Here is a 27,312-nt window from a genome sequence, read left to right on the forward strand (position 1 = left end):
AACATTAAAGCCATAGTTCACCCAAAAAAGAAAACTAGCCCATGATTTACTCACCCTGAAGTCATCTTATGATGGACAGATGCACTTTTATGGACTTCCAAAGACACACACCCGTTCACTGCCATTATAAAGCTTGGAAGAGCCAGGACATGTTTTAATATAACTCTGATTGTGTTCGTCTGAAAGAAGAATGTCATACACCAAGGATGACTTCAGGGTGAGTAAATCATGGGCTAATTTTATTTTTTGGGGGTGAACTATCGCTTTAAGTATTGCCTTTAGAATTTGAATTTTGCTAATATTTAATTAAGAAATTGGAATTTAGCTTTTCAGCCTATTACCAGGAACATGAATTTAACACAATAATGATAAATCATTTACAACAAACACTGCAATATTCCATAAGAAATTCAACAATTTCAGCCATTTCGACAGCCCTATAACCAGGATTTAACATAATAATGATGTGCACGATAAATAATTTATGAAAAACACTACAATATTCCATAAAAAACAAGAACTGTCAATTTTGATTTAATGGTGGCTCTCAGACCCGAGTTCCTCGGCTCAGTCGACCCGTTTGAGGATGGCATGAGTTCAGGGATGGGAGAGGAACTGATCCCATCGATCGGCCCGTGATCTCAGGAGCGAAGAGAGGCCAGCAAACGGGGTTTGATTATCTGACACACTCTGAGCTCGACGTTTCCACGCACGGTCACACACACACACACACACACACACACACACACACACACACACACACACACACACACACACACACACACACACACACCGCATCCTAAATGAGCTAGAGAGACCTGAGCAAATGCTAAAATCTATTCCTGGTCAGTCGGCTGACATGGATACTCCCTCATTTCTCTGCAAACAGAGGACCTTCTGTATTATTCATAAACTTCCATCTTTAACAAAGATATCAGGGTAAATGATGACTCTCTACAGGAGCATAAAGCCGCTCATATTCTGGTCCGTATGGATGCGGAGAATCGAGCCGGAATGATGAAAGTCCAGCGATATCATGATCTACCCGTGAAACCCTTCCGTCCGGCCGAGTACTTTGATGATAAAGCGGCACACACACACCAGGGGTGAGCATTAAAATGTATTGCTGAGATTAATATGCTTCTTTGAACATGAGGGACTGTAGGTAGAGCAGCGCGAGGAGAGAGAGAGAGAGAGAGAGAGAGAGAGAGAGAGAGAGAGAGAGAGAGAGAGAGAGAGAGAGAGAGAGAGAGAGAGAGAGAGAGAGAGAATGAAAAGGATTATTGAGCGGTTGCACTGGAGAGGCGGGCGAGAGACACACATTTCCTCAGCCAGCGATCACAGCGATCATGTGTGAAAGAGACGCCCAGGGCTTTAAGGCCGGAGAAGAGCCACACCAAACACACACACACTTTATAGAGGAATTTAAATTTTACATCTGTGACGGCTTTGATGCGGCTTGAACCTGTATCAGGTGGTCTTAGCTAGTCTAAGATATTCTCCCATACTTCATGCAAGTCCCAAACCCCTCGAAAACCAGCTAAACAAACAAAACCGGGTGAGCAAATAACATTAGATTAGACAGTCTAAGGCGGTTTGTTGGTCTAAGATGGTCTATAATGCTTAGATGTTCTCCCAAGCTTAACACAAGTCTAAAACTAGTTTGTTTGTTCATGTAGTTTGGTATATTTTGCTTATACCAAGCCTGAGAGTCCATCCTAAACCATCTTACACCATTTTAGACCAGCAAACCACCTTAGACTCAAGTCTATGATGGTTTGGTCCCCCAGTCTGGTCTGTTTTGCTGGTCTAAGCTGGTTTAGTTTGTCGCCCAGGCCTAACGCAAATCCCAAACACCTCTAAACCAGCTAAACCGACCAGACTCGACAGTCTAAGGTGGATTGCTGGTATAAACTGGACTCCCAGTCTTGATACAAGCCCTAAAAGCCTTTTAAACCAGCAAAACAGACCAGACTAGGTGGACAAACCACCTTAGACTGTCTTGGTCAGGTAGTCTGGTCTGTTTTGCTTGTATTAAGCCTGTCTCTAAGTCAGCTTAGACTGGCAAACCACAACCATACGGTGGTTTGAGCACCTGGTCTGGTCTATTTTGCTGGTCTGAGCTGATTAAGATGGTCACCCAGGCTTGACAAGCCCAAAACCACTCTAAAACCACTCTAAAACCACCAGATTTGGTGACCAAACATTCTTAAACCAAGTTTTTTCAGCACTCAAACACTCTTGAAAGGGAAAGAGATGGTATGAACGGAGAAAAAGAATAAAAGGGAGGAAATAAGGAAGGTTTGGAGACACATGCAAACAGAAATCAATGAAATGAAGGACTCACATGGATGAGGCAGAGCATTGCTCTTGTCTGTGTGTTCGGAGGACTTCTGATATAAGGAACCTTTGGGATAAAGAGAGGGAGGGATGGAGGGTGAGGGATGAAAATCAAATTCAACACAATCGGATTGAACAAAATCAAACAAGCCAAACAAAGACATGAGTGATGACGGCAGACGAGGGCGATTCTTCTCCATTTGGTGTCACTTCCAGCCTGGACTCTTTTCTGCAGATAAACGAGGGAACGCCACCATCCGTCAGACGAGTTTTAGTGCTTCATTAGGACTAACGAGCGAGCGGGATAGATCGCTTTAAGCTGATAAACAGTCAAAAGCACTCGCAGCCTCACATCTGACACACGGACATGAGGAACGGCCTCTGCTGCATTCTGGGAGCTGACGCTATTAGATCAGAGACGCCCGCTAATGTAGCATGAGGAACGGCCTGACGTCACATCAGCGACCCGACCACGCAAGGATATCTGCACATCATGCATTTGGCCTGCGTTGAAATGAAATGGTCCAATGGGACGGTTTTCTTTCCTGTTCCGATGCGTTTCCTATGGAAGCTCATTACCACCACATAAGAACAACAATCATGAGAGGATGACTTAAAAAGACAAAATTATGAGATTATGAGAAAAAAAAGAAAAGGAAATTTGTTTTATCATGAAAGTCGAAATTGACAAAAAGTTGAAATTCTGACTCAAGTCGAAATTATTGAAATTGCAACTTTCTGTCATAATTATGATTTGTCCATTTTTAATCTAAATTTTGACTTTTTGTCAATTATGACTTTTTAAGTCAGAATTTCGTCGTGTTAATTTCGACTTTCATAATTTTTGTCAATTTCAACTTAGTAAGTCATCATTTCAACTTTCAATGTTGTTACTATGACTTTTTGAAGTCAGAATTTTGATGTCAAATTCCACTTTTTTTGTCATAAGACGAATCACAATTTCGACAATGTCAATTCCAACTTTTGTTTTTGTTATAATTTCGACTATTTATGTCATATTTATGACTTCTTGAAATCACATTTATGACTTAAGTCATAATATTGACTTTTTAAAACATCATCATTTCGACTTTTCAATGATATAATTATAACTCATTTTAAATGTCCATTTAAATTTTTTGGGGGGCAATTATGACTTAGTACGCCATAATTCCAACTTTTCATCTCATAAATATGACTTGGCATAATTTAACTTTTTTTATGTGACAATTATGAACAAAAGCAGGATTTGTTTCTAATGTGGTGAAAATGGGCTTCCATAACGTCCTACTGGAAAAGAATGGTGGCACATAAATAAATACACACAAACAAAAGACGATACAGTCCCATTTGGATGTAGAAAACAGTCAGACGGAGACAGGAAGATCCATCGATGGACAGAAAATCAATGCGCTGATGGATGGAGCGTTTATGTGCATGAAACCGACAGAGATGTTGTGCTGCGAGGAACTCGTGTGACCTTTGACCCGTTCGCTGTGCGTCTCCCTGAAACGACCCGGTCAATCTCACAAACAGATGTTCAGCTCACATTACAGACCAAAATGAAGATGAAAAAGAAAGAAATTGCATTATATAAACGCAATGAAAAATGATTATTTTCATGACAATTAAAAATCTTAAATTCTCATATTTAAATTCATTTATATATTTACAACAACAACAACAAAAATACACAAGTACAACAAACACTACCGTGATGATGAAAATCATGATGTTTTTTGTATTAGTGCTTGCTGTTGCTTCATATGAAATGGAAATATTAGATTTCATACAGCAAAAAAATTTGGACAAGATTTAGTTTCTGGGAGAAGAAAAAGCCGCGCTTGCCCTTGTGTTTGTCGTGCCCTTTTCCGTGGATCGATATGTCAAGAAAATGTCATCTGTCTGTGCGTTAAGTAACCAAAGCCCAGAAAAGCAACATCATAACAAAGCAGGACAGCCGAAGCTGCACACAAACACAGCGGGAGGACGGACCGATCGAGCTTCAAACTGCACAGCCACATCCAGAAGAAGACTTCAAATTCAATCTGACCTGCACCTGAAACACAATTTGAGCACTTTACAAACTCAAAAAGCAAATAACTTTCTCTCAACACATTTGAAACTTGCACTGGAAGATCGGCGGTGCCATTAACGCAGAGAAAGCGCTCTGTAAATGCTTTCTAACGGCACGAACTCACGGTTCTGAAGGACGAGCTGAGTTCACGTATCAAATGTAATTCATGTCCAATGATATTTGCAATAATGTGAGCTTTCAGATAATGTGGATTCCAGATAAACGCCCAGTGTAATGGTCATTAGCATGCACATAAGTGGTTTCACCCTTTTAGCTGGAGAAAGGGGAAAATCAATCAAGGGAAGTGAGCCTAAATCTATAGCGTTATGGGTTTTATATTCCCCGCAAACTAGCCATCAATCTGACCAGAAGTAATGCTCCCACAATGCATTTCACTGGGAAAATAGGATGATTCAAATGGCAGAGAAATGACTTCAATATCTGAGATTACGGCGTTTCCTGAAAGCTGCTTTAAAAGCTCAGTTAACAACTCAACTAAATCACTCGACCACCGAGAGAACCGACCACAATACACAATCGTGTTTTCCAGCACAAATATCCAAATACTCTTAAATCAAGATACATTTGCTGGATTTTAAGTCTTGTGTAATGAAAAAAAGAATCAAAATGTGTGCTATACATATATCTGCTAAAAAAAATTTATTCAAAGTGAAAACAAGACTCCATTGACAGATATTTGTTCTTAATGTTTTAAGCATATGGTTAATTTTCAGAAAACAAGACATTATCTTAGTTTCGCTAGTTATGCATCTTGATTTAAACATGTTTAGATATGTGTGCTGGAAAACAAGACAGAAAAACTGAGGAGGAACTTTATGTTTTAGGACATGCATTATAGCAAAAGCAAATCTTGTATTTTATTGCATTCTGATGCATTGAAACTGAGCTTGTAAAATTGATAAAGAAACATCAGACACACACAGGCAGACGATTCCTCCGAGACTCTGATCAATACACTCGCTCATCATTTACACGCCACATGAAACTGGTAATTAGATTCCTGATTATCATTAACGACGTTTGATTCAATCTGCTCTGCATTTCTGCGACCTCTGGTCATTTCATTTTCATGACCTAATCAAAATGAATATGAAACTTAATGTTTATTAAAACAACCGCTCTCGCTGCTTTTTTCCATGTCGCCCTCGACAGACGCATTTATTACAGAGAAAACGTTTTGTTTTTGCATTTCCAAACTGCAGTTGTGATATGATTTCAAGCTTGTGTGCTGGCAGACGAGAGAGCGAGAGCGAGAGCGAGAGCGAGAGCGAGAGCGAGAGAGAGAGAGAGAGAGAGACAAGTGAAGGGAGGATTAGCAGATAAACACGGGACGCTTCAGAAGAGGGAAACGTTTCGTTTCAAATCTCCTCTGGCCTTCTCAACCTCTGCATGTATAATCAATGCCGAACAGCAGAGAATCCAGTTACTGTTTACTGGAGGCGCTGAACAGAAAAACACGACTTTTACATCTGTAACAGAAACAGATCCCCATCCTGACCACAGCTGGAACACTTCGGATTTTCCCACCGATTTGTTGGAGCCTTTTTTTATCATTTACTCCCAGTGGTGGAGCGTAACAAAGCATTGACCCATTACTATATAGACTACTGTCTAAAAATATTTATTATGTTAACAAATTATACATAATTTGAAAGCTCTAAAGGACTTAGGGCGAGTCCGAATCCACTATTGCTAGTTTAACGACGGGAAAAATGGTCAGCGCTCCCGGCGCAGGGTAAAAGTGCGCAAGCAGAACATCTACGGGACAATATTTGGCATGTTTGTGTGCTGCTGTGTGTGTAATAAGCAGAGAGTACACACGTTGTGGACCCGCCTATAGGCCCACATTACTAACGCGCTCTTTAAATAACAAAAAAAATATTGCGCCATTGACTTTAGAGCAGGTTTCAGTTGGTCGACGGCTCAGTCTATTTCAGTTCCTCAAAATAGCAACGCTCCAACAATGCTCCTGAACACACACTCGTTCTCAGACCAGCACACCCATGGGCGCACAAATGAGCTATTTAAACAACGTGGCGCAGGACGCGAAAATGATAACTGCGTCAGGCTGAAACTAGCAAAACACACTTGCGTCGTGCTTGGTGTAAGATAGGGCCCTTGGTGTCAATCTGCGGTGTCTGGTTTTACGATATAGATGATCCAGCAACAGTAATATTGTGATTTGTGTAAAATCCCAACATGCAAAATCAAAACAGGACTTCATAACTTTGTTATGAAATAGTGATCGCAAGATAAATACAATCCATAGCATTTGGGTAAAATGGGACACATCAAACTGCACTTTTTTTTTTGCCCACAATAGCATTAAATCCACTAAATATTGTTTATGTCAGAATTAGTCTGAACGATCTGCCCACCATCATCGATTTGCAGTCTGAGTTTATGTTCTGAAACGCCATGATCGTATACATTAGACTCTCACAAACAAATGAGAAAAAAAAGTGTGTGTACTTTTATTTTGGGAAACGTTTACTTTTACTACATTCCATAAAACATATAGTTCCTGGTTATTTCGAACTGAAAAAGAGCGATGTCTGATTCGTGATTGAGTTGATTCTGCTGAGTTGGTTCACAAATCACACTGAATGATTCATTCGTGAGTCGGACTGATTCAGTCGCTCAGTTGTTTGTAAACTAAATCTGCAGTAAAAAGTAAAAAAAAAAAATAAGCCTATTGAAACGCTTAAATGTGGACATCGGTCGGTTCATCGGTTTTACTTTTAAAACTCAAGTACATTAAAAATCAAGCACTTTTAATAAAACTTAAAACGAGTTTATAATGATTTCATAAGTTACGTTAATGAGTTTATTTAGTTAAAGGTCCCATGACATGCTATTTTTTGTAGGCTTTAATATAGGCCTTAGTGGTCCCTAGTACTGTATCTGAAATCTCTTTTAAAAAATTCAGCCTCGGTGCAGAATTATAGCCACTATAAGCCAGTCCCAGAATGAGCTTCCTTCAGACAGGCCGTTTCGGTGTCTGTAGCTTTAAATGTTAATGAGGAGGAGAAAGGCGGCGCAAGGTGGAGGGTGGGTGTGGCCTTGACCATCTGCGGCAACGGTACCGGTCCGTGCATGTTAACGTTGGATATAGCAATGGCACGAAGACACGCAGTCGTTCAAGCATTTCAGTTTGACCCAGAATCTGATCCGGATGGAGAATAGTGATGGGAAGTCCGGTTCTTTTCCGCGAACCGGTTCTTTCGGACAGTTCGTTTCAATGAACCGGTTCAAAAAACCGGTTCACCAGTTCTTTTACGTCATCACGTAATGACGTCAATTCTATAATCCCGGCGTATAAATATACATTCAAATAAAGGCATCTGTAATCATAACTTCAGTTAAATAATAGTACTCATCGTCATAATCATCTTGGATAGGTTTCTTACATTTACGTTTTGAAAATTAACCTGGTAGTAGGCCTAAGGCGATGCGCAAACGCGGATGTTTTACATGTCTTAAAGTGAATAAACTGGTCTTCATCATTTATATTTTATTTGTAATTAAATAAACTTACATTTCGCCGAATTCGGCCCCTCATTCAAGTCCTTGGTTCACCCGTGCTCATGTATCAGCACAGCACATAGACAGTATAAACACAGCATCAGTTGAACTTGGCCAAAAGAAAGTTCGGTTCAGAGACGGTGCGATCACGCATGCGCAGTCTCTCCAGCTCATCGGTTCTCCGTATCGAACGTGTCCGAAAGATACAGTTCTCGGTTCTTTACTGGTGATCCGAGAACTGCTGCAACAACCAGTTTTTGACTCGAGAACCGTAGCATATGCCTGTGTGTGAGCTGAAAACTACTGAAACCTTACTAGGCTAATTCAGTCGACAAAACTAAGAACTCGATGCATGTCTCCAGTATGTTTAATACGTTATGTTTTGATTAACACATTATAAACATTTAATTTGCACCCTTTAAAACCTTGGCAAGAGTTTACATCAAAAATGTATATCACCTTACTTAGAAATTAAATTATCTGTTCCTGAAAATAATGTTTTAGTAGGCCTATAATAATAAATGTTTCGTTTTATTTTAGTTTCATTCATTGTTTCCAATCTTTAAAATAATACAGTGAAAAGGTAGTAGCCTATGTGATAAACATGTTTCTAACATGTTTTATTTTGTTACACTTATTGATGTTCAATAAAATACTTAAGAAACATGCATTTCGTCCCTCTGAAAAAATCGCACGCATGCTCAGCTCATCAGCTCATCGGTTCTCTGTATCGAACGTGTCCGAAATAAACAGTTCTCGGTTCTGTACTGGTGATCCGAGAACCGCTGTACCTGTACGTTCGGTAGTGCGCACATGCTAGTATCAACTGCTCGTGCTCATCACTTCTCTCAGCACAACATGTCTCAGTTCAGTGAACTGTTGGATTTACTGGAGTAATATGCCTACTCCGGGATTTTGGTTTATTATGAGTCGAAGGGACTGTCAGGACTCAGGCATGTCCGAAAGTGAGTAATTTAACTTGTGGATCAGCGCTGACGCAAGACGCGAACTGTTTCGAACGATTCAGTCCGATTTAGTGTACTGGTTCGACCAGTTCACTAAAAAGAACCGGTTCAAAAGAACGATTCGTTCACGAACCGGCCATCACTAATGGAGAAGCAACAACTCAGCGGTTCCAGCAGGACATTTCCGAATGGTTAGTTTAAAATATTATGTCTGGATACGGTACTTTATTCGGATGGTTTACAGTTATTATCATGTAGCTAACGCTAACCTACTGTTGCCTTTTCACGGGAGATCTGTAACATCTGTAATTTATCTTATTACAATTACATCATCAAGCTCTGCGATCTTGAAATGCGGATATCGCGCGCGCCATATAACCAACAGGAAAACGGTTATCCAAATAACAAAGAAGTGTACAACACTCGCGTTACAGTGTGTGTATTCACACACATAAACTGCATGGCTGCATAGCTAATGTGACAGCCACATTCTACGTGTAACAGTCTAGGCAACCATAAACAGTAAAGCAACACACTTATATATCATTAGTTGACTTACTGTTCCGAGGTGTGTAGCTGAGCCAAAGAGTGTGATCCAGACTTTAGTTTCAGACGTTCAGCAAGCCCAGCTCTGTATTAACCCTTCGGTGTTCATTTGTACATCCAATTATTGAGCAATTGTTATGCTTCGCTCGCTCAAAAGCCATGATATCTCTCGTGGACAAACTAAAATCGCGCGTGCGCGTTCCTACTTCCTAGCTCATTTTCTCATGGGCGAAAATATTCTCTGGGCGGGCAAAGCAGAGACAGGGGAGGTAACGTTCCTCCTTATGACGTCACAAGGAGGAGATTCAAGATCAGCGCGGTTGAGCCTCCATTTTCTCAAAGGCAGAGAAAGATATAAAAAGCTCGATTTACACCGATTGAAATTTCTAGAAACTTGGGGACCATATACAGGCTAGGGGAACTCATATTAATGTTAAAAATCCTCAGAAAGTGAAAATTTCATGTCATTGGACCTTTAAAATGAGTTTATAAATGCATTCATACTCACTTAGTCATATTGTGTTTTTTACAAGACAATTTTTAGGTCAACTATCCCTTTTTAATGAATAAGCAGAGCTCATTCATTAAAAAGGATTTTCGTTAACCTAAAAATTATTCGGTCCTCATTGAGCACCGAAGAATATTTTCTGTTTTCCCAATTACATGCGTTTAAAACACCATCTGAAAGAGTTAAAGTATCACAAAACTGCTTCTCAACACATATAATATTTGCCTTCACTAGAAAAACAGCTGAGAAAGTCTGAGTGTGAGCGGCTGTGATTTTCCTCTCTCTCTCTGTGACTCCGGTGCATTTTAAAATAGGGTCCAAATCATAGTAATCATAGACGTGGAGCAATTATAAAACTTTCTGTAAGTACGATATAATCCCTTATCATTATTTTAAATATAGCTGCTGAACGCTGGCCTGCGAGTGGAGTCATTACATCCAGGATCACATCACACAGGCTATATTTACACTGCGGCCGACGCGACCGACATATTGTTTCTCCAACATCAACATCCATTTCAACGCAATCTGTTAGATGACAACAGCTCTTCTGACGAGAGAAAACATCAGATCAGAAGCAGCAGTGGACAGGAGGACACCGCAGAGATCCAGGAGAAGTATATAAACATCCTTACACAAAAGACATGTGTAAGATAAATATGAAAGCTTGTTACCACCTTGGAATAAACAAATATAAAGGGTAATTGCAACGTCTTATCTCCCAATTCTGACTTTTTTTCTCAACATTTTGAGATATAAACTTGGAATTGTGGAAAAAAAGTCTGAATTTTGAGATATAAACTTGGAATTGTGAAAAAAAAGTCTGAATTTTGAGATATAAACTTGGAATTGTGGAAAAAAGTCTGAATTTTGAGATATACACTTGGAATTGTGGAAAAAAAGTCTGAATTTTGAGATATAAACTTGGAATTGTAAGAAAAAGTGTCTGAATTTTGAGATATAAACTTGGAATTGTGGAAAAATGTCTGAATTTTGAGATATAAACTTGGAATTGTGAGGAAAAAGTGTCAGAATATTGAGATATAAACTTGGAATTGTGGAAAAAAAGTCTGAATTTTGAGATATAAACTTGGAATTGTGGAAAAAAAGTCTGAATTTTGAGATATACACTTGGAATTGTGGAAAAAAAAAGTCTGAATTTTGAGATATAAACTTGGAATTGTAAGAAAAAGTGTCTGAATTTTGAGATATAAACTTGGAATTGTGGAAAAATGTCTGAATTTTGAGATATAAACTTGGAATTGTGAGGAAAAAGTGTCAGAATATTGAGATATAAACTTGGAATTGTGGAAAAAAGTCTGAATTTTGAGATATAAACTTGGAATTGTGGAAAAAAGTCTGAATTTTGAGATATAAACTTGGAATTGTGAGGAAAAAGTGTCAGAATATTGAGATATAAACTTGGAATTGTGGAAAAAAAGTCTGAATTTTGAGATATAAACTTGGAATTGTGGAAAAAAAGTCTGAATTTTGAGATATAAACTTGGAATTGTGGAAAAAAGTCTGAATTTTGAGATATAAACTTGGAATTGTGAGGAAAAAGTGTCAGAATATTGAGATATAAACTTGGAATTGTGGAAAAAAGTCTGAATTTTGAGATATAAACTTGGAATTGTGGAAAAAAGTCTGAATTTTGAGATATAAACTTGGAATTGTGGAAAAAAGTCTGAATTTTGAGACATAAACTTGGAATTGTGGAAAAAAGTCTGAATTTTGAGATAAAAACTCAGAATTGTGAGAAAAAAACTTTTTTGAAAAAAAAAAAAACTGAATTGTGAGATAAACTCAGAATGATCTTTTTTGTTTTTTATTCAGTGTTGGAAACAAGCTTCCATAGATAAGACCTGTTTTCAAATGAACGAATGAAGTTTATTTTTCTACTTATATTGTTTCGTCTAATTTTAATAAAAAACCTCAGTATATTTGTTAGATTTGAAGAAAACAGACAGTGAGGTAAAAATAAACTTAATTCAAGACACAAAACGACTCAACTGCTCTGATATGAAACCGAAACAAAAACACAGTGTTTATGCAGTGAAAGACAGATGGAGAGCTAGAAACGCTCTCTGAGGTGTGATCTGGGATTTCTGGATGCTGAAAAAGAAAGGTGTGTGTGTGTGTGTGTGTGTGTGTGTGTGTGTGTGTGTGTGTGTGTGTGTGTGTGTGTGTGTGTGTGTGTGTGTGGAGAGCCTGTAGCAGCACTGCAAAAAAATGCTTTTCTTACTCAGTATTTTTGTCTTGTGTCCAGTCCAAATATCAAACATTTCTTAAATCAAGATGCATTTAACTAAAGCAGTAAAATGACATAAGATATTAAGTCTTGTTTTCTGGGGAAATAAATCAAAATTAAATGAGTTTTTGCTTAAAACAAGCAAAATGATCTGCCAATGGGGTAAGAAGAATAATCTTGTTTCTGCCTTTGAATTAACATTATTTTTCTGACCCTATTGGTAGATCATTTTGCTTTTTTTAAGCATCTCACTTAATTTTGATTAATTCCCCTGGAAAACAGGACATCATATCTCATGAAATTTTACTCATCTAGTAAATGCATCTTGATTTAAGAATTTTTAGATATTTGGACTGGAAACGAGACAAAAATGCTAAGTAAGAAAAGCATGCTTTGCAGTGAGAGCTGTGACTGTGAGACACTCACTCTGCATACAGAGCCCATCTGTGCAGTTCTTGGACTGGAGAACCGTTCCCTCGCAGTCCTTCCCACCGTTCTTAGGAGCCGGAGCGCTGCATTCCCGGCGTCTCCAGTGAGTGCACTCCGTCCCACACGGAGACCATTTACTCCAGTCCGTCCACAGGCCGTCCACTGCACAAAGACACCAGAACACACTCATCAGTGTTCATGCTCATGACCAGAACATCTCTGGCCGGTCCATCGCCATCCTTCTCAAGGGATTCATATTTACACTCGGCCGACGTGACCGACAGTCACATTATTGTTTCTCCAACATAAAGCATAAGAGAAAACATCAGATCAGAAGCAGCAGCGGACAGGAGGACACTGCAGAGAACCAGGAGAAGTATATAAACATGCTTACACAAAAAAAAAGTGTAAGATAAGTATGAAAGCTTGTTTCTGCCTTGGAATGAAAACAAAAAGGGTAATTGCGACTTTTTACATTGCAATACTTTGACTGTCTGTCTATTTTTTGTCAAAAATAATTTTGAAATCTAAACTCGGAATTGTGAGAAAAAGAGAATTTTGAGATATAAACTCGGAATTGTGAGAGAAAAAAAAGAGAATTTCGAGATATAAACTCGGAATTGTGAGAGAAAAAAAAGAGAATTTTGAGATATAAACTCGGAATTGTGAGAGAAAAAAATAATAATTTTGAGATATAAAGAAACGTGAGCCTCGTTGTGTTTCTGAAGTGTTACCTGGACACAGCGGGTTACAGGCCAGTTTCTGGAGGGCCGTTCCGTCACAGATTGCTCCTCCGTTCAGCGGCGCCGGATTGGTGCAGCTCCTCGTCCTCTTCTGAAAGCCACGCCCACAGCGACTGCTACACACCGACCACTCAGTCCACGTCGACCAGCCGCCGTTCACTACACACACACACACACACACAGGGAAAAAGGCAGGAGACGTTTATCAGACGTTTCTAAAACACCGTTTTCGTTTAAAAGCGCTCTCTGTCCACACTGGCGTTTACAGGCGTTTCAGTGTGGATGAGAATCTTTAGGAAAACGCCTGAAACACTAAATTCCCCTTTACACACACGCTCACTGAGATGATACAAGCGGAAAATTAGATAAAGTTATCGCGCAATTCTTCAGTCAGGATTATTTTATTTAGCAGAATATCTCAGCATTCACTAGGGCTGCACGTTTTCAAGTTTTTCATTAACCGTTAACCGAGGCCCTTAGCGGTTAATACTCGGTTAACCATAGTGTGCGCGCAACCCCGAGATAGGCGTAATTTGCGGGTGGGACATGTCCCCACCACTTTTGAAACATCTCGCGGCACGAATGTACCAATACAAATAAACAAAACATCAGTTAACTAGCAGAGCATTCATTCGTTCGTTTTTTAAATAAGAGGCGATCTAGGAATAAAAAACTGTACGAGAATAGTCGGCCTTCACTGAAGAGCTATCTTCACAGGTAAGAAAAACAGTTTAATAATTATTATTAATTCGTGGCCACGAAATAATTCACCTGAATATTCATCAATTCACAAAAATAGGTCTTTAGCATTCACTAATCAATAGCATCGAACTGTTTTTGGCCACGTTGTAATTCGTTAAATCAAAATGAGGGAGGGAATTAGTTCAATGTGTCCACGATTTATTAAAACGAGTGAACAAATAAGTCGTCGTAACAACTAATTATTTAGATCAGTGGACAGGGCGCATAAGAACAGTGAGAGAGCCCCGGCCGCGCGCGCACTCTCACCGCCTTCAAACAACACGAGCGCTGTATTGCTCTCTCTCCCTCGCGCATATCAACACAATATTAAAAGGTCGGAAGACCGATTGTGTTTTATAGATTAGTAGTTTGTTCATATAAAGTGTTTGATTAGTAAGTACATGTTTAGGAAATGCATAATACAAATTGTATGGGTTAATGTAACGGTAAACGGACAGTAAAACTGTTGTGATGAAACTGCGCATGCGCGGGGTGAAACTGCTGGGGTAAAGCTGTGGCGCGGATACTATGTTTGTTTCTGGCTCGCGCACAGCCTTCACTCTCGGACGCGTGCTTTCTTTGCCCGCTTCTTATTAGAAAACTGGTCATGACTACTTCTTGTGGACATTACAAAAATTTGGGAGCGCTCTAGCGGTCTCTGGTGGTGCAAAAATGTATTACAACTAAATTCAATGCACGCCATTGAAGCCACTTAACCGAGCAAAATGTTTCACTCGGTTACGCAATTTTTAACGGTTAACCATGGACACCCCTAGCATTCACTGATCGTCCAGGTCGCTCTCACTCATCATTATATGTTTGGTGTAAAACGCAACCGCTCTCATGTTTTACCGCAGGACAGCAAATGTGAGTCAATTCTGTCATCTCTGCAGGACTGTGATATGAAGAGTGTGTGAAGTAACATATTTTAGCAACTGTGTGAAAGTGAGTCGCACATAACAGACACAATACCGGTATAAACATCAATGTCTATTGGTGCAACATGGGTCACATGACTAAACTTACGTCATCGTTTTTAAATACCTCCGTTTCTCAGTCCACACTACAACACGGAAACAGCGTTTTCACATTTATCCACTTTGGAGAGTGTTTTCAAAAAGCTTTGTTTTCATTAATAAAAACGCTGAACGAATGTGAACGGAAAGACAAAACGGAGAGAAAAAAAGATGCGTTTTCAAGTGAAACCGTTTTAGTGTGGACAAGGCCTCAAACACTCACTCGTTTATTCATTTGATGGAAAACAGAGTAAAAACAGACACACTCTGACACCGTCGCTAAGACTCATGGGAGTGATGCGTACAGCAGCGCTGATTCCTCTTTCAATCAATCAGCGAGACACGATTGGAGAGGCTGAGGAGAGATTGTCGCTTTGATACCGAAAGATTCTCAGTTTATCACAACAGCGAGTGATGAGCTCTTGAGTGGAAGCCAGGAACGACACACTTGAAGGAATAATTCACCCCAAAATAAACTTACTGCCATCATTCACTGCTCTAAACCTCCACGAGTTCATCTCTTCAGTGGAGCACAACAGCGGGATGCCTTTCTGGATAATGAAAGTGACTGAAGCCATGCGAACAAATCAAAGCATGAGCCACATTTGGAAGACAGAATAAGAGTAAGTGCATTTTCTGTCATTAAATTGATGACTTTAATCACAGAAAATGTCATATTCTGTGATCGAGACTGTAGGGGTGTAACGATGCCCTTGTGTCACGATTCGATACTTATCTCGATACTGAACTCACGATATGATATTATTGCGATACTCCAAGACATATGATAAAAGGTTAACAAAAAATGTACTGTTGATTAAAATGCTAAATCTGATATAACATTGTGTGTGTAAATGAATATGATGGACTTGGTGCTGAAACCCAATGAACAATAGAGACACCAGAATAACAATATTCATGATTCTGAAGCTGAAAATACAGAATTATTTTAGATGAATATTCTTGATCTCTGTCAGACTAGATATATTTAAAATAATGTATAATGTGGGACACTATTTACACAAATATTCCCCCATTGCATAATGATACATTATATTAAACATAGGGCTGGGCGATATGACCAAAAAAAAATATCACAATCATTTTTTTTATATCAGTCGATATCGATAATTATCACGATAAAAGTCAAATCTTTATTTCTTTCAAGTTTAAAGGCAGATTTTTGCTCCTGTAAAAGTTGTAGAAACCAGAGTGTTAACTGTGGTTTTAAACTACTCTTTATTATCAGAACATATCAGGACAAACACTTGCCACACAGGAGAACATTTCACAAATCTGAGGTAGAACATTCAACATTTGTCATTTTTCCTTAACAAAATAAATATCTTTATTGGAAAATTAATTTCTTAGTTTCTGCATGTGCTAATTTTTATTTGGTAAAATGTAATATTCTGACTGTTTGAGTTTTATTAAACTTAACCATTGGTCATCCAGTATCATGCATTTAGATCATGACAACCACAGATGAAACCAGGCATACCCTATAGCACCTCACTATCATGGCAAAATGTAACTTTATGGTTTCTATGGTATTTGTATGAAAAACAGTAGCCTAAATACATTATTAAATACTGCAATTATATTCGGTTAGTCCTTTAATACATTGTCTACATTAATAATATAATTCAATTCAATATGTATAACCCACATTTCATGGTGCAGTTAATATTATTTGGATAACGTCACAGTAAATCCATGGTAAATGATGGGAATTTGTAGACGGAAAAGCCTTCTGCGCACAGTGTTTCTCCTGTTTGTCAGCGCTTTTTCATCTGCCTTTAAACTGGTTTAAATCACTGAGACGTTTGTGTTCTTCGCTGGATTCAAGCGTTTCTCACTGGATCTCGTGACCGAGAGCGATCAGAGTAAACGCATCTCCTCTAGTGAGCTCGCGCTGCGCTGCCGTTTGGACTTTGAGCCGAGCGGATAAATGGTCCGTGTGCCGCGCGGTTCAAATGAGTTTCGTTCCGCTTTTGGCGCATAAACATTATCGAACATTTATCGAACTCTTGATATCGTTTTATCAAGAAAAATTATATCGCGATAATTATCGTTATCGTTTTATCGCCCAGCCCTAATTAAACATTATATATAGTAGTTTAATGTAGTACTGACACTAAAACTAATTTTTATTTTGGGTGAACTATCCACGATACATACTGTTGCATTTCATATTGCGATATATTGTGACACGATATATTGTGACAGCCCTAATGGATTGTGGTTCACTTCTTGTGCGGATGAGCCGGGATCACAGCGCTCCGGCCTGAACGAGGGATTGGGACCTTTTTGTCTCCAGAAATCCATAAAATATTTGTGCCCTTTTTCCAGTTACGCGTGAAGGCTTCCCGTCTCGCTCCTCGTGTGCAGTGATAACGGGAGTAAAAGCGCTCTGGATAACGGGAGTGTGTGTTAGTCCGAGTGAGTGTGTGTGGTTCAGCACGTCGTCAGTGAGAGATGGAGGAGAAACTCGACCCCGATGACATCATCAGCATCTCTCCAGCCGAGAGCGGGAACTGAGAGAAGATTTTCAGCAGCGGCTCTGACCGTTTCTGCCAAAAGACTAAACATCTATCTATCCATCTATTTATCTATCCATCCATCTATCTGTCTATCCATCTATCTATCTATCTGTCTGTTGTTCTATCTATCTATCTATCTATCTATCTATCTATCTATCTATCTATCTATCTATCTATCTATCTATCTATCCATCATCTTTCTATCTATCTATCCATCATCTATCTGTCTATCTATCTATCTATCTATCTATCTATCTATCCATCATCTTTCTATCTATCTATCCATCATCTATCTGTCTATCTATCTATCTATCTATCTATCTATCTATCTATCTATCTATCTATCTATCTATCTATCTATCTATCTATCTATCTATCTATCTATCCATCATCTATCTGTCTATCTCTCTATCTATCTTTCTATCTATCTCTCTATCTATCTATCTATCTATCTATCTATCTATATCCCTATCTCTGTCTGTCTGTCTGTCTGTCTGTCTGTCTGTTGTTCTATCTATCTATCTATCTATCTATCTATCTATCTATCTATCTATCTATCTATCTATCTATCTATCTATGTCTGTTCTATCTATCTATCTATCTATCTGTCTGTCTGTTGTTCTATCTATCTATCTATCTATGTCTGTTCTATCTATCTATCTATCTATCAATCTGTCTGTTGTTCTATCTATCTATCTATCTATCTATCTATCTATCTATCTATCTATCTATCTATCTATCTATCTATGTCTGTTCTATCTATCTATCTATCTATCTATCTATCTATCTATCTATCTATCTATCTATCTATCTATCTATCTATCTATCCATCATCTATCTATCTATCTATCTATCCATCATCTATCTGTCTATCTGTCTATCTCTCTATCTATATCCCTATCTCTGTCTGTCTGTCTCTCTATCTGTCTGTTCCATCTATCTGTCTGTTGTTCTATCTATCTATCTATCTATCTATCTATCTATCTATCTATCTATCTATCTATCTATCTATGTCTGTTCTATCTATCTATCTATCTATCTATCTATCTATCTATCTATCTATCTATCTATCTGTCTGTTGTTCTATCTATCTATCTATCTATCTATCTATCTATCTATCTATCTATCTATCTATCTATCTATCTATCTATCTATCTATCTATCTATCTATGTCTGTTCTATCTATCTATCTATCTATCTATCTATCTATCTGTCTGTTGTTCTATCTATCTATCTATCTATCTATCTATCTATCTATGTCTGTTCTATCTATCTATCTATCTATCTATCTGTCTGTTGTTCTATCTATCTATCTATCTATCTATCTATCTATGTCTGTTCTATCTATCTATCTATCTATCTATCTGTCTGTCTGTCTGTCTGATGTTCTATCTATCTATCTATCTATCTATCTATCTATCTATCTATCTATCTATCTATCTATCTATCTATCTATCTATCTATCTATCTATCTATCTATCTATCTATCTATCTATGTCTGTTCTATCTATCTATCAATCTGTCTGTTGTTCTATCTATCTATCTATCTATCTATCCATATCTGTGTGTCTCTCTCCTCTCTCTCTCTCTCTCTCTCTCTCTCTCTCTCTCTCTCTCTCTCTCTCTCTCTCTCTCTCTCTCTCTCTCTCTCTCTCTACACAGGGCGAATCGCTGTTCAAGGTGGTTATAATCACAGCGGCTTCAGGATGAGAAAGAGAAGTCAGTGTTGTTGCGGCGGGGAAAGGGAGCATCTGTTGTGCAGATGTGGGGTTTGATCAGCGGGGAACAGTCAGAGATCGCAGCAGGTGTGTGTTGTGTTCACTTGTTGAAGAGCTCCTGAAAGACTCGTCTCTGCTTTACAGCGGCGGAGCACGTGCCGAGCTGCGACTTCACAACGTCTGAGTGTTGCGTCTGCCTTCGCCTTCAGGGCGGAAATTTACAACACTTAAAACACTCACAACTTGTCAGCACGGTTTTCTGTTCTTAAGAGGAAAATGTTCCAGCTCCAGGGAATATAACGGCAAGATCCGACCAAAGGAACTTCAGGCTACTACAGTCTAAAATAATAATAATAATAATAATAATAATAATGCAAGAGTTTGCTTCAGTCTTTTTGAGTTATGACAAATTCTAATGAAATTGTGTTTAAACAATAAAGTACTTGGAGGAACTTAATAATGGAGCATAAACAAAATAAAAAGTGTGTTTTGGGGCCCTGGAACCAATTAATCTGATCTATCTCAGTGCAAATCAACACATAAAACAGAACATGGTAAATATAACTTATTTAGAGTGTAAATTTAATGAACAAGATGGCATTCGCGCAGTCATTGCTCATGACACACTAACAGGTCTTTTCCTTAACAAAAAAATAAAATAACACTTAATTTCAACATTTAATCTCCAGTCCAATATAACTAGAAATCCACTGCCCAATTTCCAGTTATCAAGACAATTTCATGAAGTTACTACAACTAATTACAAACACACAGGGCCTTTACATTTGCCAAATATATCACTTTTTGTTATTAAAAAATAAACAAGCAAGCTTAGACTAGGTGAGAAAAAGTAATCCAAAAGTAACATAACATTACTTTCCATAAAAAGTGACTTTTTTTAATGGAGTAACGCAATATATGTAATGCTTTACTTTTAAAAGTATCTTTCCCTAAAACTGGTTTTTACTTTGCAAATAAAAAAACCAAAACTGTTCTATCTGCTCCCATGATACTTCAATATATTGCAACATTTGGACCAAGCTCTTTGCCACGCAATACGTTTTTCAACTAACATTTACATATTTTATTTTGGCTTTGTTTCAATTAACAGAAATGTTTTTAATAGTGTTAGTTAACGATAATAATGACTACAGTATCAGCTACTGAAAGCAGAGACTGAAAGCAGAGATCGTGCAGGATTTAAACCTGTAAATAAATATGTTCGTAGTGTGCGTGACGTCACCCGTGGTGCTTCTGAAGAGCGTTTCTGAAGCCCAAAGTGGGCGGAGCCGGCCGTCGCCATCTTGTCTGCGTATCACTCCCGGATAAACGAAAATGTGCAGTGAGGCGGATTAGCTGAGGTGACGTGACGCTAACACATAGCAGACAAACGGCTAGTAGTGACATCAGCGGCAATCCACCTGTCACCAAGTGGCCACGCCCTTAATTATGCAGAACTTTAAGGCTTAATATAATTTTTTTATTTTTTTTCACCCCCCTCACAGTCGTCATGAAGGGCAAAATTAGCTTTATAAACCAAAACCACTTTTTGCACCAGGCTGTAAACATGTTTTTTCTGCTGTAAAGTTGGCCATTTTAACATGGGGGTCTATGGGATTGACTCTCTTTCGGAGCCGGTCTCTAGTGGCCAGTGGATGAACTGCAGTTTACGTCTCTTCAGTGTTGGATTCAAGAGAGAGACTGGAAGGTTGCCGCTTGATTTAAATGCTCACTTCTGAATGCGTTCAGACGTACCGTAGACGATGACGGTGGCCGTTGTGCTTCTCCGTTTGGCCACGATGTTCTTGGCCACGCAGGTGTAGTTGGCGGTGTCCGACAGACGGGCCTGTTTGATGATCAGGTTGTGGTCGATGGTGATGTAGAAGTTTCTGTCGTCCGCGGGGTCGATGATCTCCTCGTTTTTCAGCCACTCCACCTGCAAACACACACAGGGTTTAGACACACGAGCGCCTGGAGGAACACACGTTAATCCGCTCTGAATCCATAAATCAGGGTGACAGATTTAAAAGGCAGGTTTCCTCTTATTTCCCTCTTACGTTTCAATAAATGTTGAGTCACGGCAGAAGTGTTGATGTGTGTGAAAACGGCTCCATAAAACGTCAATATCGATGACATTTTCTCTTTACTTCCACTTGACAAACTCATGCAGGCCGATGGGAAGTAAATACTGTTTCTCTAAGTGCTTTCAGGCTCTTTGACCTTTTATTACGAGTTTCCCGTTTCCAAATGGCCTCGATATTGAACCTGAGGTCACATCTGCAGAGAAAGGGACCGTTTTAAAGCTATATGACTGTAAATCATGCAGATCGTCCTCTCGGTTTTGGCAAGAAGGAACGGCAGATGATCAAACGCTCCGCTTTCACTGGTCTCAGGAGAGCACTTGGACAGACCTGAGATCAGCATGATTGGCCAATCACAGGTCATTTTGAGGTTTATGAAAGGATGCATGACTCTTTTCACAGTAGACGGGAATAAAACACTCTTGCAAGCACATAAACAGCCTAGTTATCACACGGCAATGCACTCCAAACCACTCCAAAACCTTGGCAAAAAAATCTGAGAAGCTTTGCAGAGAGTCAAACTGGAGGTAAAATCATCATCAAATGAGCTAAAATGCATAATAAACAACTCAAAGACACACTGGCGGGGAGGAGGCGTCTGAATTCTGTGGAAAATTAAGACAGAGAATGATAAATTATTTCTCATAATTTGATTTATGCTGGCTCTAAAAATAACTTCCGACTTGATGGCTTCCTGCTCTCATTAAAGGTCTCGTCTGCTGATAAAAACAAAGTATTGCATATGATGTGCAATTTTCCTTTTTATTGCCTTCCATTACTGTTTGTTAATATTTAATGAGTTGGACGTCGTGCGGGTGAGTGGTTAAGGCCGAGCGGTCGCTCAGATATATAATAATCCTGCGGTGCTCGGATGTAATCAGCGGACGGATCCATTCAGAACTGAAGCAACAAGACAAATGCAAAAGCTGCTGTTCGACACGGTGCGAATGGAATTCAATTGAGTTGATGTTGCTTTATCATACAATCCTGTGATGTAATCAGCAAAATGGTGCCATTGAGAGGGATGGAGAAGACACAAAAATCAATGAGGATTACCCACAAATCCACTGGGCCCTCGGCTTGCCAAGGTGATTATATGTGGCCCTCAAATTACTAAAGCAAACAGGCAAACAAAACCAAAGCATGCGTCTCAGACGGCCATCAGTGTGTGTTTCTGGCAGATGTGTGTTTCCCGCTGTGCTGGCGAGGCTGCTGGGTTTGCCGTCGACCCCGAGAGACGCTCGTTTACTGAATTGGGCTATTCAGTTAATGAACAAATCTCATGAAAACATGCCTAGATCATATTTCACGCTAAAATCAAGAGAAAACTATATAAAATGATGTTTTGCATGAAGAGAATCATGCTTATGTGCATTATGACATGACAATTAAGCAGATGCACAAAAATGGTCTATATTAACTATGCATTATTTAAATTGTAAATAATGATGATGATAATAAATTAATAAATACATATTTTGTTAATGTGGGAAAAAAGAATGCACTATTTAAATTGCAAATAATAATATTAATAATAATAAGCTTTCAAATGAAATAAACCATATTTCATGGTAAATTCAAGAGAAAACAATATAAAAGTTGTGCATGAGAATGAAGCTTATTTGCATTATGAAATTTATTTCATGTATTTAAGCATACATTTTCTCAAATTTGAATTATTATACTGCACAAAAAACAATTGCTTATAATAATAATAATAAATTATTTTAATTGTAAATAATAATAATAATAATAGTACTTTTATTGTTAATGTGGGAAAACAATGCAATATTTAAATTCCAAATAATAATAATATTTGAAAAGTAGTGATTATTAATAAAGTAAGTGATCATTGATGATTGCATTGATGAATCCTTTAATTCACGCTGATGTGAATACATGACCCCTGTGTGAGAGCAGCTGACCGGCTTCACGAGCTGCACTCGATCCTCTGAGGCTGCAGAACTACAGTGAACACATCTACGGTTTCCTAATGGTAAACGAGGAGCTGACGAGTACATCTGACGCTCGGTTACCAGGAAACTAGACAGTGAATCAGACAGATATTGGGTTCCCTAAAGTGATTTCCCACTCCCTGCGTTTACAGTGTAGAGTGCCGGGCATCATGGGTGAAGGCAGCGTTTCAGACCAGTGTAATCACGAGCGCTGGTGACTGAGAGCAAAGAAAGGTGCAGGTGAACCACTGAAACTCTTCAAAACGCTCACGCCGGTCAAGAGCTGCACCAAACCAGACCGATCACACTCACATCCACTGCTCGCCTTCATTTATGAGATACTCTGAGTCACGAGACATGTCTGACAACACTCACTAACACTGCAAATGTTTTCACTGCAGAAATGACTTCAGCTTTAATATGATGTACTTAAATAACCAGTAAGAGTACTTATATATATATATATATAGGGATGTCAATTTAACAATCAAATTGGTTGAATTACCAATCAATTAATAGTTTAATCATTAACCTTAACAAAAAATGCAGGCTTTAAATCTTAAATGTTTGGCTTTACAGTGAATATAGGGAACATGACCAGTGCTTTTGACATTAAAAGTGCTCTATTTTCACAGCGTGAAAAAATAACTGAAAATGTGATCTGTATTATCATCGTACATAACAGACTTGTGTCATATAGCCTATTGTTAGCACAATACAAAAAGTATTGAAAAAAAAAACAAATAAAAAATCAGTTAGAGCGCCAAGTTTTGGTTTGTAACTTCACTAAACATTAGTAAACCAGGTAGATCACATATCTTTATCTAGAGCAGATGGTCTCGAACGAGCCCAAACACAACATAAGACGAGGCGTAGATCATGGAGTGACATTGAAATGAATGACTTCTGCGTCGCGATTATCATAATACGTTTTATTTTTATTTAAACGTTTTATTATCAACGTCATTTGAAAGGTCAACCAATGGAAACGGGATCTTGGGTATAGTGGGTGGGGACTAGGGATGGGCATTTAAAAAAAAAATATTGTATTCGAATATTTGTGCTCATAAAAATCGAATATTCGAATATTTAAACGACGTTTGACGATAAAGACGTTATTTTTTAAGTTTAATGTTTTTTTAGCGCAATTTTTCACCGGACACCGGACTCATGATTTCTGTTCTGTCTGTGCGCACCAATCTTGCACTTCTATCTACTCCTCAACCAGACCACCTAGAGACTTCAGGTTTTCGGCATTATATTAAGGAAGGTCTAATCTCGGAAACGCACAAAAAAAATCCAGGAAAAGATTTACTATCTCTTAGTGTTGTGATCCCATGACGTGAGAAAATTGCGCTAAAACACTCACTGAGTTTTTATTGTTTTTTTTTTTTTTTCAAATACTTTTTGTCACTATTTTTTAACAAACTTACAATTAGGCAATACACATCAAGCTTACTATATATCTCAAGGTTATCTTTTAGTTTAAAACATTAAACAATATGTGTAAACAAAAAAAATATAAAGAACAAAAGCATTAAAGATCAAGTAGCGCGAACGGAAAAAAAGCGCTAATAAAAGCAGTTATCGTACAGTAACGTTACATGCACTGAGTCAGCATTATCGTGTTTATATTGTTTCACGTTAACAATAATATCCATGCTCGAGTGAGAAACAAAAGGCCTCGTTTACACTCACTGAAATGTGACCCTATATTGCGATGTTTCGCTCATACTCAGATCGGATGTGTTCAATGTCAGTGTAAACAGGAAAAAAAAAACGCACGCATTCGAATATTTCGAGATCGGTTTCAGGCCTCATTCATATGTGGAAATAAATCAGATATAAATCAGATATGTGCGAATGCGACTGTCATGTAAACAGGCAGATCGGGTTTCCTGAGGCATTAGGCGACGTCTCCGCGGTTTATGACGAGAGAAACCCCATCAAACGCGTGAATCGCGCATCTGCAAATGTTTGGCGAACTTCGCATATTGCAGAGCTAGCATATAACGAGGCCAAAGATAACGGTGTGCTAAGCTAAGTTTCTATAAGCACTTTGCGTTTGCTGTTCTTAAACCTGTCTCCCTCAACGAAACTTGAAGGAAGTATGTCTCAAAATCATTTTGCTATCAGAAGATATCATATCTGATCACTCGCTCACCTGCAGTCGGTAATGCTGTGATGGACAGCTGTCTCTCCTCAGACTGTGTTTGGATTTCATGTGATTTCTCATTGTGGTGGTGATATTATGATAACCCAGTTTCATTCATTAATTTGATTAAAAGTACTTCCATTTTGTAATATCCAAACTTCGCGAGGCAGACGACGACATGTGATCAAATACAACAAACACGCTCCTATGGAATGATATTCCGGACATTATTCAAAAGGAATTGCAAATTGTATTTGCAATTGCGTTTTCAAATTGTGGACGCATAAAATGTGACATAATCCAAACGCAAATGCAAATCGCGCATTACCGTTTGCATTTTCGTTTAAGCGAACGCACAGTGACTGCCAAATTTAAAATGGAAATGCAAAGTCCATTTGCAACTGTGTTTCCCATATCTTACGAGTCTTGACCCTGTCATATTTAAATAGCAATTTCAATTACCACTCTGCTTTTTCACTTTCTCAGCGTCGCGTATGTAGCCAGCCAAAACTCAAATGAAATCGCAATTCCCTTAGCATTTCCATTTCCGATGCCTTACACAGAAACCTGTCAATCAGCGTCAAGGGTGGGATTAATATGGGGCGTGTTCGTGTTGGGACGTGACGTCACTCACAGTCGACGGTTAAGAGGTGATTCCCTGAACAGACAGACGCCGATTTATTTTAAACAATGGAGGTAGTTGGTGAAATTGTGGAGGACCTTATGATGCTCGCGCAGCAAGTTGATGACAGTACATCCTCTACAGATGTAGGTAATGTAACAAAAGTCACAAAATTCCATGACACTGAGATAAAGATTTGGTTTTGGTTTAGTTTAAAATTAATATTTCTTAAACCCTCATGTTGTCTTTGGGTTCTGTTTGGATCTCATTTGATATTTTCCCCCCATTCAAAAAAACATATCTCCCTTATCTCAGTGTCATGGAATTTTGTGACTTTTGTTACATTATTTGTCTAAACACACAAAAAAACCTGGGTTTGATTTAATTGGTCTGAAAGTAGCCTATGTATAATTTTGTTTTTGTCCATTTCACAGTTGAGATTAATTTAAAATGATTAAATCCCACATAAATCTAAACAAATAGACTACACCATAAATGTAAAGTGGAACAAACATTCTCTCTCTCTCACACACACACACCAGCCGCGGCGCTACATTTTAACTCCGGGCCCATCCATTTCTACTATGGTTTTGTACGTTTCTTCATTCGGATCTATTTGCGATCCATTCAATTCTAAACAACGCAGTTTACATGCTTTGTCCTTGTTACATTATTCATTAAGTGATAATAATAATTAGTGATATTAATAATTAGTGACATAATTATCAGTGAACTTGATAAATGTTGCAGATATGTTTTACTATGCATGCAAACAAATGCCTTTCAACTTATGCATGCAAAATTCAGAATAAAATGAATGTGCAGCAATTTGTACAAATAGAGAGTCTGTATACTATACATGTTGTAGCCATTAAATAAGCTCATTTAGTTTCATATTTGTTAAAATATTATAATGTTATTTTTTCATCTATGTTGATTATGAAAAGTGAACCGCATGAGTAAGATAGGATGCGCAATATATCGAGAGATGTGGGTCAGACGTGATTTTGACCACTTTTTGTTTTGTAGAAAGACTTTTTTAGTGAATTTCGTTTTGTATAAATTGTATCTTAATT

General features: G+C 38.3%; 1 protein-coding gene across 1 annotated transcript in view; it reads right to left on the reverse strand.

Moving 5' to 3' along the window:
• The window catches only part of unc5cb (unc-5 netrin receptor Cb), a 226,338-nt gene that overhangs the window by 43,591 nt on the left and 155,435 nt on the right, over nucleotides 1-27,312 (reverse strand). The window contains exons 5-8 of the mRNA XM_081354125.1: nucleotides 21,179-21,359; nucleotides 13,397-13,564; nucleotides 12,660-12,824; nucleotides 2,348-2,407 (exon numbers count right to left, since the gene is read on the reverse strand). Of these exons, the coding sequence (XP_081210251.1) occupies nucleotides 2,348-2,407; nucleotides 12,660-12,824; nucleotides 13,397-13,564; nucleotides 21,179-21,359 (574 nt within the window). The remainder of the gene's footprint in view (nucleotides 1-2,347; nucleotides 2,408-12,659; nucleotides 12,825-13,396; nucleotides 13,565-21,178; nucleotides 21,360-27,312) is intronic.

This window comes from Scardinius erythrophthalmus, assembly GCF_964197995.2.
Source record: "Scardinius erythrophthalmus genome assembly, chromosome: 23".
In the NCBI taxonomy this organism is placed as follows: domain Eukaryota; kingdom Metazoa; phylum Chordata; class Actinopteri; order Cypriniformes; family Leuciscidae; genus Scardinius; species Scardinius erythrophthalmus.